The following is a 16,056-nucleotide window of genomic DNA, read 5'->3' as shown; positions in this document are numbered from 1 at the left end:
CATGCTATACTATGACTTTTTTTTTTTTGACATTTTTCCGACATGCTATACTATGATTTTTTTTAAACATGTTTCCGACATGCTATACTATGCCTTTTTTTTTTTTTTACATTTATTCAACATGCTATACTATGACTTTAAAAAAAATATTTTTCAGACATGCTAAACGAGTTTTTTAAACTTTTTTTCCGACATGCTATACTATGATTTACCTGGAGTCTCACAGCGACCCTTGCCTAAACCGCGCCGATATTCGTCCCAGCGTCGGCCGAAGTCGACACTGGGAGCTTTTCTGGTCACACTTCTGTCAGAGCGAGAAGGATCTGAAAAGCAAGACGGAGAACCCCTCCAAGAGAAGATGACCTCACACCTTTCAACTTTGAATCAAATGCTGCAGAATTTATTTGATCAACTTTTTCCATGTAATACTTTTGTTCTCATATCATTTTCGGGATTTAATCCGTTTTACGCTGTAATATTCAAAGTATTGTTCAGATGAAGAAGTTATAGGTAAGAAGTCTGTTTAAATTCATATTATTCACTTAAAGCTAAATTGAAATAAACTCAACACTCAAAGAAACACAAAGACAGTTGAGATGTTTCCATTTTAAAAATCAGTTTGTGTTTTATTTCAAGCTTGGACACTTTTATTAGAACCAGCCGTCGTTCACAAACCTCACTGCAGCTACATGTGCTCAGAGGGGACTTCAGACGGCAGAGAGTGAAGCAGCAGCAGCTCACAAACAGGTTCATGCCAATTAAATGTGCCGCTAAATATGTGTGTATATACACATATATATATATACACATATATATACATATATATATATATATACATATATATATATATATATATATATATATACGTATATATATATATATATATACGTATATATATATATATATATATATACGTATGTATATATATATATATATATATATACGTATATATATATATATATATATATACGTATGTATATATATATATATATACGTATGTATATATATATATATATATGTATATATATATATATATATACATATACATATATATATATATATATATACACACACACACACACATCTACAAAAAACCCACTTCTGTGTCTGAGGATAGGAGCAGACCTTTCAGACTCGACAAGAGCGCGTTTTATATAAATTGAAGATGAACTTAGTTTTTTTCTAAAACCTTTTAATCTTTAATTAAACCTTTAAAAGTAATCTTTTCTGAACGCATGGGGTTATTTTGCTCGTTTTATTATAATATAAATAATTCCGTTTGTTTGTTTGTGAGGCTGCTGTCACCTTGCACACAAGTCAGTTGCAACGTACAGTGTCAGAGTTAAAGACGCATTTCAGTCACATAGCGGAACTCAACACATTTACATTCTTGGTGAGTCTGAAAAGAAGAAGGCCGATGTGGACGACCGAAGCCCAGAAGGGACATTTCAGAGGACAGAACAACTGCTAAAGGAAATATCCACCTGCAGACGTCAGCTTTTCGGTATTTAACGTTATATTTGTGAGAAAATGTTTGTAATGTTTGTACTTCTGCTCCCTTAACTCCCTTAAGACTAACCAGGTGAATAATCACAATGCTGAAGACTTTAGATCATTTTATTATTGTCCAAAAATAAGACATTTCAAAATGTTCAACTGATCTGTCAAAGTAAGTTATAAACAAATACTGATGCTGGATATTTAAAGATACGAGGCACCAACATGTCGACGGCGAGCCAGTGGCTCGGAGCTAACGGAGCTAACGGAGCTAACGGAGCTAACCCCCTTTTCTTCTCCGTGAATTGGATGTTTTGTGAGGCCAATATCGTCATATTTTAGTACTCTTCAACATTGTGATTGTTAACAAAACGCCATCTTCATTTGACTTGTTAATCACGGGAGAAACTGAACGAAACACAAACTTATGTGAGAGAGAAAAAGAAGAGATGACTCAGCGCTGATGTATAAAGTGGATGTTTCCTTTAACAGTAATACACAGGACAGTTGGGCTCAGTCACTCTCTGCACAGTAGTTTATTGTAGTTTTCTTCAGAGTATCTTCGTGAAATCAGTCTGTTTCTGTCGACTATAACGTGACGGATTACATATCAGCTCATTTACTTTGGGGCTGCTTGGTTTATGTTACCCCGGACGCCAGACGGGCGGGGCTTGTTATTGATTCATTAACACAAAAGTATTTTGAGGCATAACTTTTTACACTAATATTTTTGGATCTATGTCTGCCGATTATTTTAAAGCAAGCAATTATTTATATTCCAATAACAATATCTGTATTTATGTACACGTGATTTCTCGTCACACACAAGTAATCTCCAAAGCCGCCTACTCAAAAATGGTAGACTAGTAGAATTAGTGAAATATATCAAAAACAAGTGAGACATCTAAGAAAAAGATAACACATGAATAATAACATTTAAATTAAAACAGAGCCGTGTTTCAACAAAGATTTCAACACATTTACAGATTTTGAGGAGCAACGATTTCCATTAAACCTGCGTTTCATTGAAGGAGGCTCACAACCAGCTCCCAACTGAATCTGTAGACTTTCATCCCCCAAATAACGCACGTTTTGTGCTTATTTTTGTTCAGTCATACAATGAGGAAAATAAAAGGTTTCCTTTGAAAAGCTTAAAATATGAACGCGTCACTTGGTCACTTCATTAAGAGTCCACAGATTCTGTTGGAGCCTGAACACAAACCTGTAAACTTCTTTTTACTTTAAAAAAACTGAAGAAATGATGGAAAACGAAGCGGATCGACCCCCAAAACAACACGCAAAACATCCGGAGAAAAGAAATAGTGTTGACTTTGAACGCGTCGTCTGAAGCTGCTCCCTCTCCTGCACTCAGTGAGACGTTCAAGGACCTCAGGACACTTCTGTGGCTGTGAACGCAGCTGGATTTAAACTGCTGAATAAAGCAATGGGACCGATGATGAGTTTGTACATAAACCGATTAAATGACCTGCACTACGTTTGTTCTCGGGCGTCAAAATAAAAGACTCCAAAGGAATTTGAAATGTTCGACATAAAGTATTTGTGTTAAAAGTGCTTTTCTCGTCTTAGCGGTAAAGAGAGCAGCTTCAGATTATTCAAAACGTACCCGACTCCAGCTGGTGTTTTATAGTTGGAGCAGCAGCAGCCCTGTTTTTACTTTACTGTACATCTCAACATTCAGACAATACTTGACCCGCTGCCCGGACCACTCAACTGCTGCAGAACATAAACACCTCTGGAGGCTGCAGAGAGCTCGTTTCCATTCACTTTGCCATCTGTTCAAGAGGCGACGGGGTGAGCTTGCTTGTTGATGTGGGACAGCCCAGTCGGGAGGAGTCTCACGCGCTTGGAGCATTAAAACATACTTTAAAAAAACGACTACATTTGGTTTGTTTGTGCGTTAAAACGAGAACAACGGAGAAAGCTTGGTTTCGGGAGGAAAGACTCTGTGTCTGAATTTAATAAGAGTGAGACGCAACCTCACACTGGAGAACTGCAAATGTTGGGCGGGTTTTATGAGTTAACTCAGAGGTTGTTACCGCCCTGAACTCCTTCTTATTGAGCTAAATTAGATTTTTAAACATACAGAGGAGAGGAAACGTGTTGTGCGACCGACACGCTCCACATCAGCGTCACTCGGCGCGACTGAAGGCTCCGATTTAAGATTGTGGAGCAGAAAACAACTCGAGCCAGAGGCATGTGTGCTGGCGTATGCAGGGAGGCGTTAGAGACACATTCAACCTGCACGTAGTGCGACAGTGTGGATGTCAGAACTGACTTAAAGGAAATACTAGATATTTGCATCTGTGTGTGTCCCTCTAAAAGGAAAAGGTACAAATGTGCACATTCTGCCGTTAAAGAAAAGTCGAAAAACGTCTAAAGACAAATCTTTCAAATCAAACTGAAACCACGAAAAGCCAGATTAAAAATACTTTCGTTTAACGTTGAAACACTTCGTTCAGTATCCTTTTATTGTCCCGCTGGGGCACCAAACACTGAAGACCAGAACCAGAACAGCGCCGTTGGTGAGCTGGAAGAGTCACCGCTTTTTGGTTTTTACTGATTCTTCACAAGCCATGTTTTCAACAGGCACTGCACTCATTTAAGATAAATTCTTCATTAAAATAAAAACAGAAAAAACAATAATACGGGTCGTCTATCAGATTCGTCAGCGTCTCTCTCGTGGCTGGTTGTCGCTCTCACGCTCTGCTAGAACACCACTCTGTGCTTTTAGCACCACTTCATGATGCAAACACTGCAAACCAGCACCTGCTTCGCTCCGCGTTCAAGTTATTCCATCAGTGGTTTATTATGACAGGCGGGGGTTTTAAACAAGGCTGTCAGATGTTGGTTCTCCATCTCCTGGTGGATTTGTTAATGTTTGGGGGAAGGGGGGCTGAACGCGCGGTACCTATGTGTTAGCGTAAGGCTAGCGTAGCACGGTATATTATACACACAAAAACAACAAAACGCTGAAGAAGACTGACGGTTACCGTGAGGAGGTCTACAATCCTGCGTCTCACCGAAACAGTTGATTGGCCAAAAACAATTGGGGCGATGTCAGCCTCTTGGATTTGGTGTTACTCCTCCCCCCCCCCCCCCCCCGATGCCCCGGCGCGCATGTTATTTTTTTAAGGTGCTGAAGAAGGATGCGAGCGGTCATAATCCAGGAGGCTGGCAGTAGCGACCCGCACATGTTTCGAACCGATCCGAGTGTCGCTCCGCCTGCAGGAAATAAAGCCTGGGTACTTATGTGAGCGTAGTGGGAAGGGGGCGGAGCCAGTGGGCCCCACCCCCCCTCTGTCGGGCGTACAGTCTGTTGGGGGATTCACCGCCGGCTGGGTCAGTCTCTGGACTGGTAGAACAGGATGTATCCCGACTCAGAGTTCTTGGAAATGTCCGACGTCAGACCGTAGAACTCCTCGATCGCCTGCGCGTCTATTTTCTACAAGAAAAGAAGATAAAACGTTCGATTTTAGAGTTTAGCTGAGCAGGCATTTCATGCACAACTTCACCGACTTTACTGTCGGAACAGAACACAAGCCACTACTTGCAGGATGAAATCCTTCTTCAGTTCACAGCTGTGCTGTTGAACTTTGTTGTGTCACTGTTTTCACAGAGGCTTTAGTTTCCCTTTCAAAGTGAGAATGTTGAAGAGGAAGTGGTGAATATCTTGAGATTCTGACCCGGACAACTGTTTCAGTGCAGCAGCTTCGTCCGAACAGAGAGACGGAGACAATGGAGTTAGAAACGAAGAGAAGAGAGGAGGCTTTAGAGAAGTCAGGCCGTTTATATTCCAGGTGGAAAGAACAGGAAAAGAGTAAAAAGATAAATTTCAGAACAAACGAAAAGCTGGAATACAAAGCAGCGAGACAGAAGGGGAGATTAAACCTCCACTCATCATAACAAAATGATGAGTGTGCGTTTCTGCTCTGCAAACTCAGCGGAATCTTCCAGAACTCGGTCAGTTTCTGGACCAGATGTTCTTCGACTGGGCCTCCCTCCCATCACAGTGGAAAAACACAGTGGTGGTGAGGGTTTGAGATTCAAACAGCTTCTCTTAAAAGTAAAACAAACACGAAATACAGCTGTTAGTTTGCATTCATTCTGTGGTGATCTACTCAAAGATTGTCGATATATTTTACAGGTCTGTAACTTCAGAATCATTTCCTCAGATGATTCAAAGAAAGAACGATGTAATTCAGTACAAATAATAAATACTGTGTTGAATTGTTGTACTTTGAATGAGTTAATTCCAACCGATTGTGAGGACAGAGAGACTTTCAGTGAGCTCAGAACTTAGATGGAGAAGTCTAAATGAGCCGTTTGTTTGTAATGAGAACAAAATGATGTCGTTCTTTCTAAAAGAAACTCTCCGGGGAATTATTAGGAACACATTCAGAGATTGCAGACCTGTGAAATAAATCTACAGCACGTGACTGAGGAAATAATCTGGAGGATTTTCTGTACCTTCTTTTGACTTTTACTGTGTTGTGTTAAACGTGTTTGTACTTTTGTCTCTAACAGATTATACTCCACACACCCCGGAGCGCTCACCCGGCATCGCTGCACGGGCAGTTAACCGCTGCTTTCTTGTCCTCGGAGACATAAGGTCAAAGGTTACTCGTCTGCAGCTGGAACACAGCAGCGTGCCGAGGCTTCGGCCAAATACCGACGCGGTCGACTGCCAGCGAGAGAAGAGCTTCAGCGAGTAGAGCTGTAGTCTGACTTCATGGACTGTGAACACGTCGCTGGAGACGCTGCTGAATTCGGATAGATTATCACGTTACGGTCACTAACACCATGGCGCTGTCATGGCAGACTGTTGGTTCTGTTTCTAGGCTGCTACGTGTTCCGTCAACACTCCAGAGAGAAGCAGATGTTCCAGAGACGCTGAAGAGAGATCAGCTGGTTCATGACGGACAACATTTGAATCTTGTTTCAGTGAAAGATTGACGTCTTGTTTAAAAGTTAGAAATAACTAAAGGTTTGGATGGAGTAGCAGTAGGAAGTAGTAGTAACGTAGTAGTAACAGTAGAACTAGCAGTAGAAGAGGAGGTAGAAGTAGTAGTAGAACTAGTAGTGGAAGAGGAGGTAGAACTAGTAGAAGAGGAGGTAGAAGTAGTAGTAGAACTAGCAGTAGAAGTAGTAGAACTCGCAGTAGAAGAGGAGGTAGAAGTAGTAGTAGAACTAGCAGTAGAAGTAGTAGAACTCGCAGTAGAAGAGGAGGTAGAAGTAGTAGTAGAACTAGCAGTAGAAGTAGTAGAACTCGCAGTAGAAGAGGAGGTAGAAGTAGAAGTAGTAGAACTAGCAGTAGAAGAGGAGGTAGAAGTAGTAGTAGAACTAGCAGTAGAAGTAGTAGAACTAGCAGTAGAAGTAGTAGAACTAGCAGTAGAAGAGGAGGTAGAAGTAGTAGTAGTAGAACTAGCAGTAGAAGAGGAGGTAGAAGTAGTAGAAGAGGAGGTAGAAGTAGTAGTAGAACTAGTAGTGGAGGAGGAGGTAGAAGTAGTTGTAGAACTAGCAGTAGAAGAGGATGTAGTAGTAGTAGTAGTAGAACTAGCAGTAGAAGAGGAGGTGGAAGTAGTAGTAGAACTAGTAGTAGAAGAGGAGGTAGAAGTAGTAGTAGAACTAGCAGTGGAAGTAGTAGAACTAGCAGTAGAAGAGGAGGTGGAAGTAGTAGTAGAAGAGGAGGTAGAAGTAGTTGTAGAACTAGCAGTAGAAGTAGTAGAACTAGCAGTAGAAGGAGTAGAACGAGCAGTAGAAGAGGAGGTAGAAGTAGTAGTAGAACTAGTAGTGGAAGAGGAGGTAGAACTAGTAGTGGAAGAGGAGGTAGAAGTAGTAGTAGAACTAGCAGTGGAAGTAGTAGAACTAGCAGTAGGAGAGGAGGTGGAAGTAGTCGTATAACTAGCAGTAGAAGAGGAGGTGGAAGTAGTAGTAGAACTAGCAGTAGAAGAGGAGGTGGAAGTTGTAGTAGAACTAGCAGTAGAAGTAGTAGAACTAGCAGTAGAAGAGGAGGTAGAAGTAGTAGTAGAACTAGTAGTGGAAGAGGAGGTAGAAGTAGTAGTAGAACTAGCAGTAGAAGAGGTAGAAGTAGTAGAAGAGGAGGTAGAAGTAGTAGAAGAGGAGGTAGAAGTAGTAGTAGAACTAGTAGTGGAAGAGGAGGTAGAAGTAGTTGTAGAACTAGCAGTAGAAGTAGTAGAACTAGCAGTAGAAGAGGAGGTAGTAGTAGTAGTAGAACTAGTAGTAGAAGAGGAGGTAGAAGTAGTAGTAGAACTAGCAGTGGAAGTAGTAGAACTAGCAGTAGAAGAGGAGGTGGAAGTAGTAGTAGAAGAGGAGGTAGAAGTAGTAGTAGAAGAGGAGGTAGAAGTAGTAGTAGAACTAGCAGTGGAAGTAGTATAACTAGCAGTAGGAGAGGAGGTGGAAGTAGTAGTATAACTAGCAGTAGAAGAGGAGGTGGAAGTAGTCGTAGAACTAGCAGTAGAAGAGGAGGTAGAAGTAGTAGTAGAACTAGTAGTGGAAGAGGAGGTAGAAGTAGTAGTAGAACTAGCAGTGGAAGTAGTATAACTAGCAGTAGGAGAGGAGGTGGAAGTAGTAGTATAACTAGCAGTAGAAGAGGAGGTGGAAGTAGTCGTAGAACTAGCAGTAGGAAAGGAGGTGGAAGTAGTAGTAGAACTAGCAGTAGAAGAGGAGGTGGAAGTAGTAGTAGAACTAGCAGTAGGAGAGGAGGTGGAAGTAGTAGTAGAACTAGCAGTAGGAGAGGAGGTGGAAGTAGTAGTAGAACTAGCAGTAGGAGAGGAGGTGGAAGTAGTAGTAGAACTAGCAGTAGGAGAGGAGGTGGAAGTAGCAGTAGAACTAGCAGTAGGAGAGGAGGTGGAAGTAGTAGTAGAACTAGCAGTAGGAGAGGAGGTAGTAGGAGGAGAGGATGTGTCTGTTACCTCTACGATGTCGTCGTCAAACAGCAGCCAGAAGCCGTGACTCTTGACGATGGTGATGTAGTGTCCACGGTTTGGACCGCTGCAGAGAGGAGCAACGAGTGAGACACAGAGAACATAAGAGACGCTTTTACTTTGTAAACCTGGATTCTGTCGGTCGTTCAAAAGGTACAAAATACAATAGTTCAGCCCCATTTGAGTTTTACAGCCTTTTGTGTTGACAGCTGGACGATGACATCACTCATCTGCTGCTTGAAGACGATCCAGCGACTTAATAACTTGCATACGATCACTTTCACATCAGCTGACGTCAGCTAATCGGCCTCAGAAAACTGCAGCAAAGCCACGTCTATCCAGTTGTTTTATTTATCTTTTGATCTAATTTAATGCTAGCTACACACAGACTACGTTAACATGCACAAAATAGTAATTTTACTGATCTCATTCAGAGACGTTGAGGAAGAGCATTGTAAGTCCACAGCATATTTAAATGAAGAAGAAGAACCTACCTGCCACAGTGTACAACGACAGCCACCAGGTCGTACATTCGGTCGGGGTTGGTGGCGTCCCCGGACGTGTTGAAGAGGCGGAGCTCCAGCGGGAAGACGACGCGATAGGACAGCTTGGTGTAGCGGTGCAGCTGGTCCATGTACTTAAAGCGCTTCAGGTGGAGGGCGAGGATCATCGGTAGCTTCTTCACCCGCATCCTGGTGGAGAGACGGAGAAGAAAGGTTTGTCATTGTTGACTGCGGTTGAAGCAGACACTTCACAGCTCTGTAGAGACCAACGTGGTCATTTAGGTGAGAGATCCTCAGAGCAAAGAGCGGCCATGTTTTTAAAAAGCTCTTCTATGTGGTTAAAGGAGCTTTATTTGACATTTAGAACATTATTATAGCAGCAAAACAACTATTGTTTAAGTAAAGATAAAGTAGAGGTGCTTTGGTGCTGCCGGGATGTTCAGAGCCGTTGAGAAAAAGCTCCTAATCTCGGCTATTGCAGCTTTTAAAGCAACAGCAACCCCCGTTAAAATGTTGCTTCAAAACGTTGCTTTATATAATATTCAAATAGCTGACATGTCCTTATGTCAACATTCAAAACCACAACAAAGAAAGAATGAACAAACAAATAGAAATCAACCAACTGACGATGTCACTCACCTTTTCTGGGCTTCCTGTTTGCTGCGACATTGCTCACAGTAGTATTTGTATTCACTACATAACGTCTCTGTGTTGCTGAAGCCCCTGTTAAGAAAACACACACGTAAACACAAGTAAAATAACAAACTTTTTTGTCCGTACTAGTTCCTCTTTTCGTCCGTACTAGTTTGTCCATACTAGTTTCACTTTTTTGTCCGTACGATTTTCGCTTTTTCGTCCGTGCTAGCTCCTCTTTTTGTCCGTACTAGTTTTTGTCCGTGCTAGCTCCTCTTTTTGTCCGTACTAGTTTTTGTCCGTACTAGTTCCTCTTTTTGTCCGTACTAGTTTTTGTCCGTAATAGTTTCTTTTTGTCCGTACTAGTTCCTCTTTTTGTCCGTACTAGTTTTTGTCCGTAATAGTTTCTTTTTGTCCGTACTAGCGCCTCTTTTTAGTCCGTACTAGTTTCTCTTCTTTGTCCGTACTAGTTTCTCTTTTTCGTCCGTACTAGTTTCTCTTGTCGTGGGTGATCGTTACCTGAGACAGTGCGTGATGGAGGTGTTCTGCTCCACGTCCACCGAGAGATCCAGGAAGTCCTCGTCTTTACTGCTCACCTGTAAAGCAAGTGAACACACTCAAGGTCTATTCCGTTCCTATTGGCTGATCCACGAACGCTAATGCAGATTCAACGGTGGAATATCCTGCAGAGAAAGATTCTATACCAGCATGAGCAACTGCAAAGCAAAACCATTAACCGAAAAGAGAATGACTCGTACTGGTTACTGTATGAAGTGAGTCACATGAGTATCAGGTGGGAGGGGCTTAAGGGCAAAGAAAGATGACTAGTTTTATAAAGTTAAAGGTAAATAAATTCTAACTTAAATCCTAAAATAAGGACTTACAGCTTCACAGTTGAGGCAGCGCGTCTCGTTGGTCAGTGTTCCTTGGAAAATCTCATGGACCCAAGTCTGTTGCGTCTCCTTTCCTCCTTCCCCCTCTCCTCCTCCCTCACTTCCTCCTCCCGTCCCCCCCCCTCCTCCTCCATTCTGCACCAGCTTCCCATTCTGCTGTCGCTCCTGGCTCTTCTCCTCCTGCAGCAGGTCGGCGATGGTGTTGAGGAGGTAGTTGAGGAACTCGTGTGCGTCCTGCTGCATGTAGTTATCAAACAGCTCTGAAGGGGGAGTAGTCAGAGAGAAGTGGTCAGAGGAACAGAGAAGGATGTAAATAAGAGGGAGGAGTCAGAGAGAAGTGGTCAGAGGAACAGAGAAGGATGTAAATAAGAGGGAGGAGTCAGAGAGAAGTGGTCAGAGGAACAGAGAAGGATGTAAATAAGAGGGAGGAGTCAGAGAGAAGTGGTCAGAGGAACAGAGAAGGATGTAAATAAGAGGGAGGAGTCAGAGAGAAGTGGTCAGAGGAACAGAGAAGGATGTAAATAAGAGGGAGGAGTCAGAGAGAAGTAGTCAGAGGAACAGAGAAGGATGTAAATAAGAGGGAGGAGTCAGAGAGAAGTAGTCAGAGGAATAGAGAAGGATGTAAATAAAGAGGAAGAGAGACAAAACAACATCAACATCTGTTCTTTTTCATCTGCAGGATTTGGCTGAATATTGTATTTCCTCAGCTGCCCTCCCCCTTTCTCTCACTCTCCCTCCCTTCTCGTCCCCTCTCCCTCCCTCACTCCCTTCCTCCTCTCTCTCCCTCCTTTATCTTCCTCCGTCCCTCCCTCACCAGTCAGTTAACTCATCTGTGACTCGTCTGATGAAAGAACATTAACACCTGGTGGTGTTGTTGGAATTAATGTTTTTTTTCCAGAGAAAAACACAGGAAGTCACACGTTTAGAAACTCAAGCAGAGGGGAGGGAGGGTGAAGAGGATCCTGCTCTCCCTATCTCCTTCCTTTTCCTCTCTCCCTCCTTACAGTATGATATCCGTATTTTACCATTTTCTTTTCTCAGCCGGGAGATGAACTTCTTGGGAGGAATGACTCCGACCTTCTTCTTCTGCGTGGCGATGCTGTTGAACAGGTCAGACAGACAGGTGAGGAGGGACTCCTTACGACGCGGCTGCACCTGAAGAAGAAGGAGAGGAAGGAGAAGAAGAAGAAAGAGGAGAGGGAGAAGATGAAGAAGACGTTTACTATCAAGAGATATTTAACTTTCTCTGATGTAACAGGTGAGGTGAGGCTTCATCCAGCCTGAACCTTGACCTTTTATCTAATCTATGGGAGTGATATCACTCTCTCTCTCTCTCTCACACACACACACACACACACACACACACACACACACACACACACACACACACACACACACACACACACACACACACACACACACACACACACACACACACACACACCCCTAACTCATTAATCAGGGTGAAGCAACTGAAGTAGAAAATGGTTTTGAAGTCTCTTCTAAGGTGAGTAACAACAGACACATTGATTATTTCTCCTGTGAGTGTGAACTATTATTGGCTGATACATTTATTACAACGATATATATATATATTATATATACACAAACACGAGCAGTCGGACGTGTTGAAAACAAGTTGTTTGGAATAAAACACAAAGAAGTGCATCTGTAAAAATGAATGTGACTGGATTCCTATTTCAACCTCTTAAACTCACATTTAAGGTTCACCAACTTTCTGATTGTCTGATCACTATCTCTACATATTTAAATACATATTGAAGCCAGCTGTTAAAATAAACCCCCCCCTCTCTCTTGCCCCCCCGTCTCTACTCACCTTGTACGCCAGCACCTTCTCTCTGAACGGTCGACAGAAGTACAGAGCCTGCAGCACTGAGTTACAGTAGCAGGTGTTGCCAAACTGGAACAACAGAAGAAGAGACGAGACAGAATGAGAGACGTGGAGGCTTCTAGCGGTGGAGCTCAACACCGTGTTACATGTTACACCAGCGATACACTGTACATGCAACACTTACATTGACCAATCCAAAGTAGTGTTCATTAACGGGAAACTGCTCCGGTCCAATCTCCTTTTCCAAGGCAGAGGCATTGGCGCCCTGAAGAAGAAGAAGAAGAAGAAGAAGAAGAAGAAAAACATTTAATGGACAAAGAAACATGTATGTCACATGAAATGATCCTGAGAATCCCTCCTTTGTCCTCTTGTTTCCTCCTCATTGTGTTCAGGTTTCCTCTGATGGACCGTCCACCATCTGTGTTTCCTGCTTCGTTTCCTCAGCATTGAGTCTCATTACTTGTTACTTTTATGATAATTAATACGCATGTTTGTGTAGAAAACTTTGGATTTGTTTTCACCGTGTTTTGAGATATAAACAATATATAACAATCGTAATGTTGTGTTAATATTCATAGTGATAATATTATTTTAAGGCTTTGGCAACATTGTTTTTGTTCCTGAAACTGAAGCTGCATTGAATTCAATTAAAGTACATTTTGTAATAATCTCATTTAATGCAGAAATATAAAAAAAAACTGGTTTTGCTCAACACATTTTCTGTCATTTAACCGGCCTTTAGTGTTTAGCTGAGTAATGATGACGTTTAGGGGTAAACATTGTTTCCATCAATAAGTAACACTGCAATCTCACATGCACACATTTAGGTTCCAAGAGCGAATCACATCAAGACAATAAAGTAGTCTTTGCAAAAGTCATCTACACTGAAGGATCGGTTGTTTTACTATTATAACAACTTTAAGTGTTTCAGTCATCAAACACTATATTAAGGCAGCAGAGAGAGGAGGAGGATGACGATGATGCAGCTTTTCCTTCCGGGCTGATTGAGTACAGAAGTGGAGTCACTCTGTTGTTACTCATCACCATCATCATCATCACATTGCAGTCACATGTAAAGTCAACAAGAGGAGAGCAGATGAAGGCAGATAGTCGAGGTTATTTATCCAACAACAACATCACAGGTGGTAAACAGAGGAGGGCAGACATCCGTCTGGAACACGAGAGAATCGTTCGTTCAATATGAGCTATATGAGAATATAGAACTGCTCTTCAAAGTGACAAACAGTGAAGTGAACGGCTCGAAAGACGTCACCAGTGAAGAGCAGACAGCCGGGCTGAATGATCCTGTTTATGAGTCACGACTATCAGCCCAGAGGACGTTCTGATGAAAAGTGTTTCACATTAGGACCTCGTGGTTTGACTGAGAGAGATAGACAGAGAGAGAGTGAGAGACATAGAGAGAGAGACAGGGGTCCAGATGAGACGTTAACGGTTCGTCCCATGACAGGAAATGCTGAATTTAATCAGTTAATACAGATTATAACAGATATCAATGTCATCCAGCTGTGGTTGTTTACATCTGCTGACCGTACAAATCTTTGTTCCTCATTTATGTGCAACAGCTATTTAAAAAAAAAAAAAAATTGTTGTAATAAAAGGGCACACATTTTCATCTGTGTGGGCAACACAACTTTTGTCCTAATGTCCCAGCAGTGGCTGCTGTTGTTGGCTCCCATTAATTATTATTTTTTATGTAAATGTCCCCACTGCGGGACGAATAAAAGATTATTATTATTATTATTATTATTATTATTATTATCTTAAGCTAGCAGGATAATGCTAGCTAGTTTTCGACCCTGCCCTTCACGCGTAAACAAACTACAAAGATGGCTATAGATAAACTGTCAAACAAGCTTCTGTTTACACTTAATAACACCCGTTTTATTTGTTAAACTTAAACCAGCCTCTCAGTGTAGCTGAAGAGCTAACTGTTAGCTAACAGGCTACAACTTTCTGGGAACCCTGTTTGTGTTATTAGCATCCTGTTGGTCTGTGGTGTTAGAAAACAAGCTAGCATAGCCGCTAGCTTTAGCTTTAGCTGTCCTGGCTCACCGGGACCAGAGGCGCATAAATACCGTAATTTAAAGCCGAATATCGGCTGCTTACCATCGTACAAATCGAGGCGATCTTTCGGACTGTCATCAGTATTTCCATCCGTAAGCCGCCATGTTGGACCGAACCCCCGATGTGGAAATGATCAGAGCCGATGCGGCTGCAGAGTTCCGGGAGAAGAGCCGGAACTACCTTCTGGTGCTGTTCCAGGGTAGTAGACACGACTTCCGGTCTTGTATTTCAAAATAAGACGAGAACTGAAAAAAAACAAAAAAGAAAAACATGGAATTTGACTCCGGTTTACACGTTGCTCTCAACGTTTCGAGTTAACGTTGGCAAATGTTGATGGAAGAAGTATTACAATCTTATATTTGTGTAAAAGTAGCAATCATTTTGTGTAAAATACCTTTTTACAAGTAAAAGGTCCTGCTTTCAAAAGTAAAGGTACAAAAGCATAAAGTACTCTTTATGCAAAATGGCCCATTTCAGAAGTAAATATATTATATTATTGTATTACAGTTATTGTTCCAGTGTGGTCATCACTTGAGCTAATTGTTAATTACTTACTGTAGAGTAGAAGTATAAATATGTATTTGTTTTTCATCTTATTTTGAATATGATACACGTAGCTTCCGGTGTTACTCAACGTATCTGCCAGCTTCCTCCCGGAGGGAAGCTTAGAGGGAGTGTCGCGGACGCTCAAATCAGGAGCGCTTGAGTGCGTTCGATTGTAGTCACATGGGCTAGAATAAGCAGGCGGTTCTTCGATCAACGTTTAGGTCTCACTACTAATTATTCCACCAAACTTTGTCTTGGGGCCACGAGATAATCTGTTATATATCACCATATGATAACATATAACTTTATTTATGAATTCACAAGCTACCCAGCAGTAAATACAATTGTCTCCACCCTTACAAGCTGCCACTTAAAATGAATCCATCGGCCACTCTCCATAATGAGTTATTTTACTTTAATATATTACTTTAAGTATATTTTGATGCTGATACGTTTGTATTTTTACTTAAGTCACATGTTTAATGCTGCATTTACTTGTTATGTAGTACTCATACAAATAAATAGTTTATGTTCCTTACTTTTTAAATCATGATTTATTTTTTAAATATTAATATATTATTTAAAAAAAGATATATATCTATATTAAATATTAAATAGATTGATTCATATATATATATGATACAATCAAATTGATATTTTTTACTTATCTCACAATTTGTCATCAGCATTCATATTTGTATATTATATATATTATATATTTATTTATTCCTTTCCTGGTGTGAATGAGCTTACATTCAATATTTAATTTATTCTCTCTCTACTGAATTTAAGTTTAATAAAACATGTATTAATAAAAGCTACAGTCTCATCTTTGTCTAATATGTCTGGCAGCTTTAATATCATAAACCTTCATTTCCATGTTTGCAAGCAATGATGTCTGAGTCCAGGCTGGAAAGAGGAGCTCAATTTAGTCTGGTCTCACGGGAATATCAGAGGGGATGGATCAGAGTCTCTCTCTCTCTCTCTCTCTCTCTCTCTCTCTCTCTCTCCCTCTCTCTCTCTGTCTCCCCCTCCCTCTCGCGCTCTCTCTCTGTACTCAGTGTGATCCGGAATCTGTGCAA

General features: G+C 41.4%; 1 protein-coding gene across 2 annotated transcripts; it reads right to left on the bottom strand.

The window, feature by feature from the left end:
- Nucleotides 1–1,069: 1,069 nt before the first annotated feature.
- usp12b (ubiquitin specific peptidase 12b) lies at nt 1,070–14,543 on the bottom strand. Of its 2 annotated transcripts, XR_013773055.1 has the most exons (11): nt 14,471–14,543; nt 12,528–12,608; nt 12,329–12,412; nt 11,517–11,646; nt 10,483–10,751; nt 10,118–10,194; nt 9,605–9,688; nt 8,957–9,154; nt 8,451–8,529; nt 1,210–4,960; nt 1,070–1,170 (listed from the first exon to the last, which is right to left on the bottom strand). XR_013773055.1 is itself a non-coding variant. In XM_079295413.1 (10 exons), exons 1-10 carry the CDS (start codon nt 14,516–14,518, stop codon nt 4,859–4,861), a joined length of 1,152 nt encoding a protein of 383 aa, XP_079151539.1. In that variant the 5' UTR covers nt 14,519–14,543; the 3' UTR covers nt 1,073–4,858. The 2 variants fall into 2 exon arrangements, 1 of the variants encoding a protein (XP_079151539.1); XM_079295413.1 differs by having other exon boundaries at nt 1,073–4,960.
- Between the last annotated feature and the right edge of the window lie 1,513 nt (nt 14,544–16,056).

The sequence above is a fragment of the Melanostigma gelatinosum genome (genome assembly GCF_949748355.1).
Source record: "Melanostigma gelatinosum genome assembly, chromosome: 23".
In the NCBI taxonomy this organism is placed as follows: domain Eukaryota; kingdom Metazoa; phylum Chordata; class Actinopteri; order Perciformes; family Zoarcidae; genus Melanostigma; species Melanostigma gelatinosum.
Note: the sequence above shows the minus strand (reverse complement) of the source record. Positions and strands in the feature narration are given on the sequence as shown.

Bases quoted from the DNA above. Each gene is read 5' to 3' on its own strand.
- usp12b (XM_079295413.1), bottom strand. From the start codon at position 14,518: ATGGAAATACTGATGACAGTCCGAAAGATCGCCTCGATTTGTACGATG. The intron at 9,155-9,604 runs GTGAGTGACATC...TCTCTCCACCAG, and splicing joins AAACAGGAAGCCCAGAAAAG to GATGCGGGTGAAGAAGCTAC. The intron at 8,530-8,956 runs GTAGGTTCTTCT...TCCTCTCTGCAG, and splicing joins GTCGTTGTACACTGTGGCAG to CGGTCCAAACCGTGGACACT.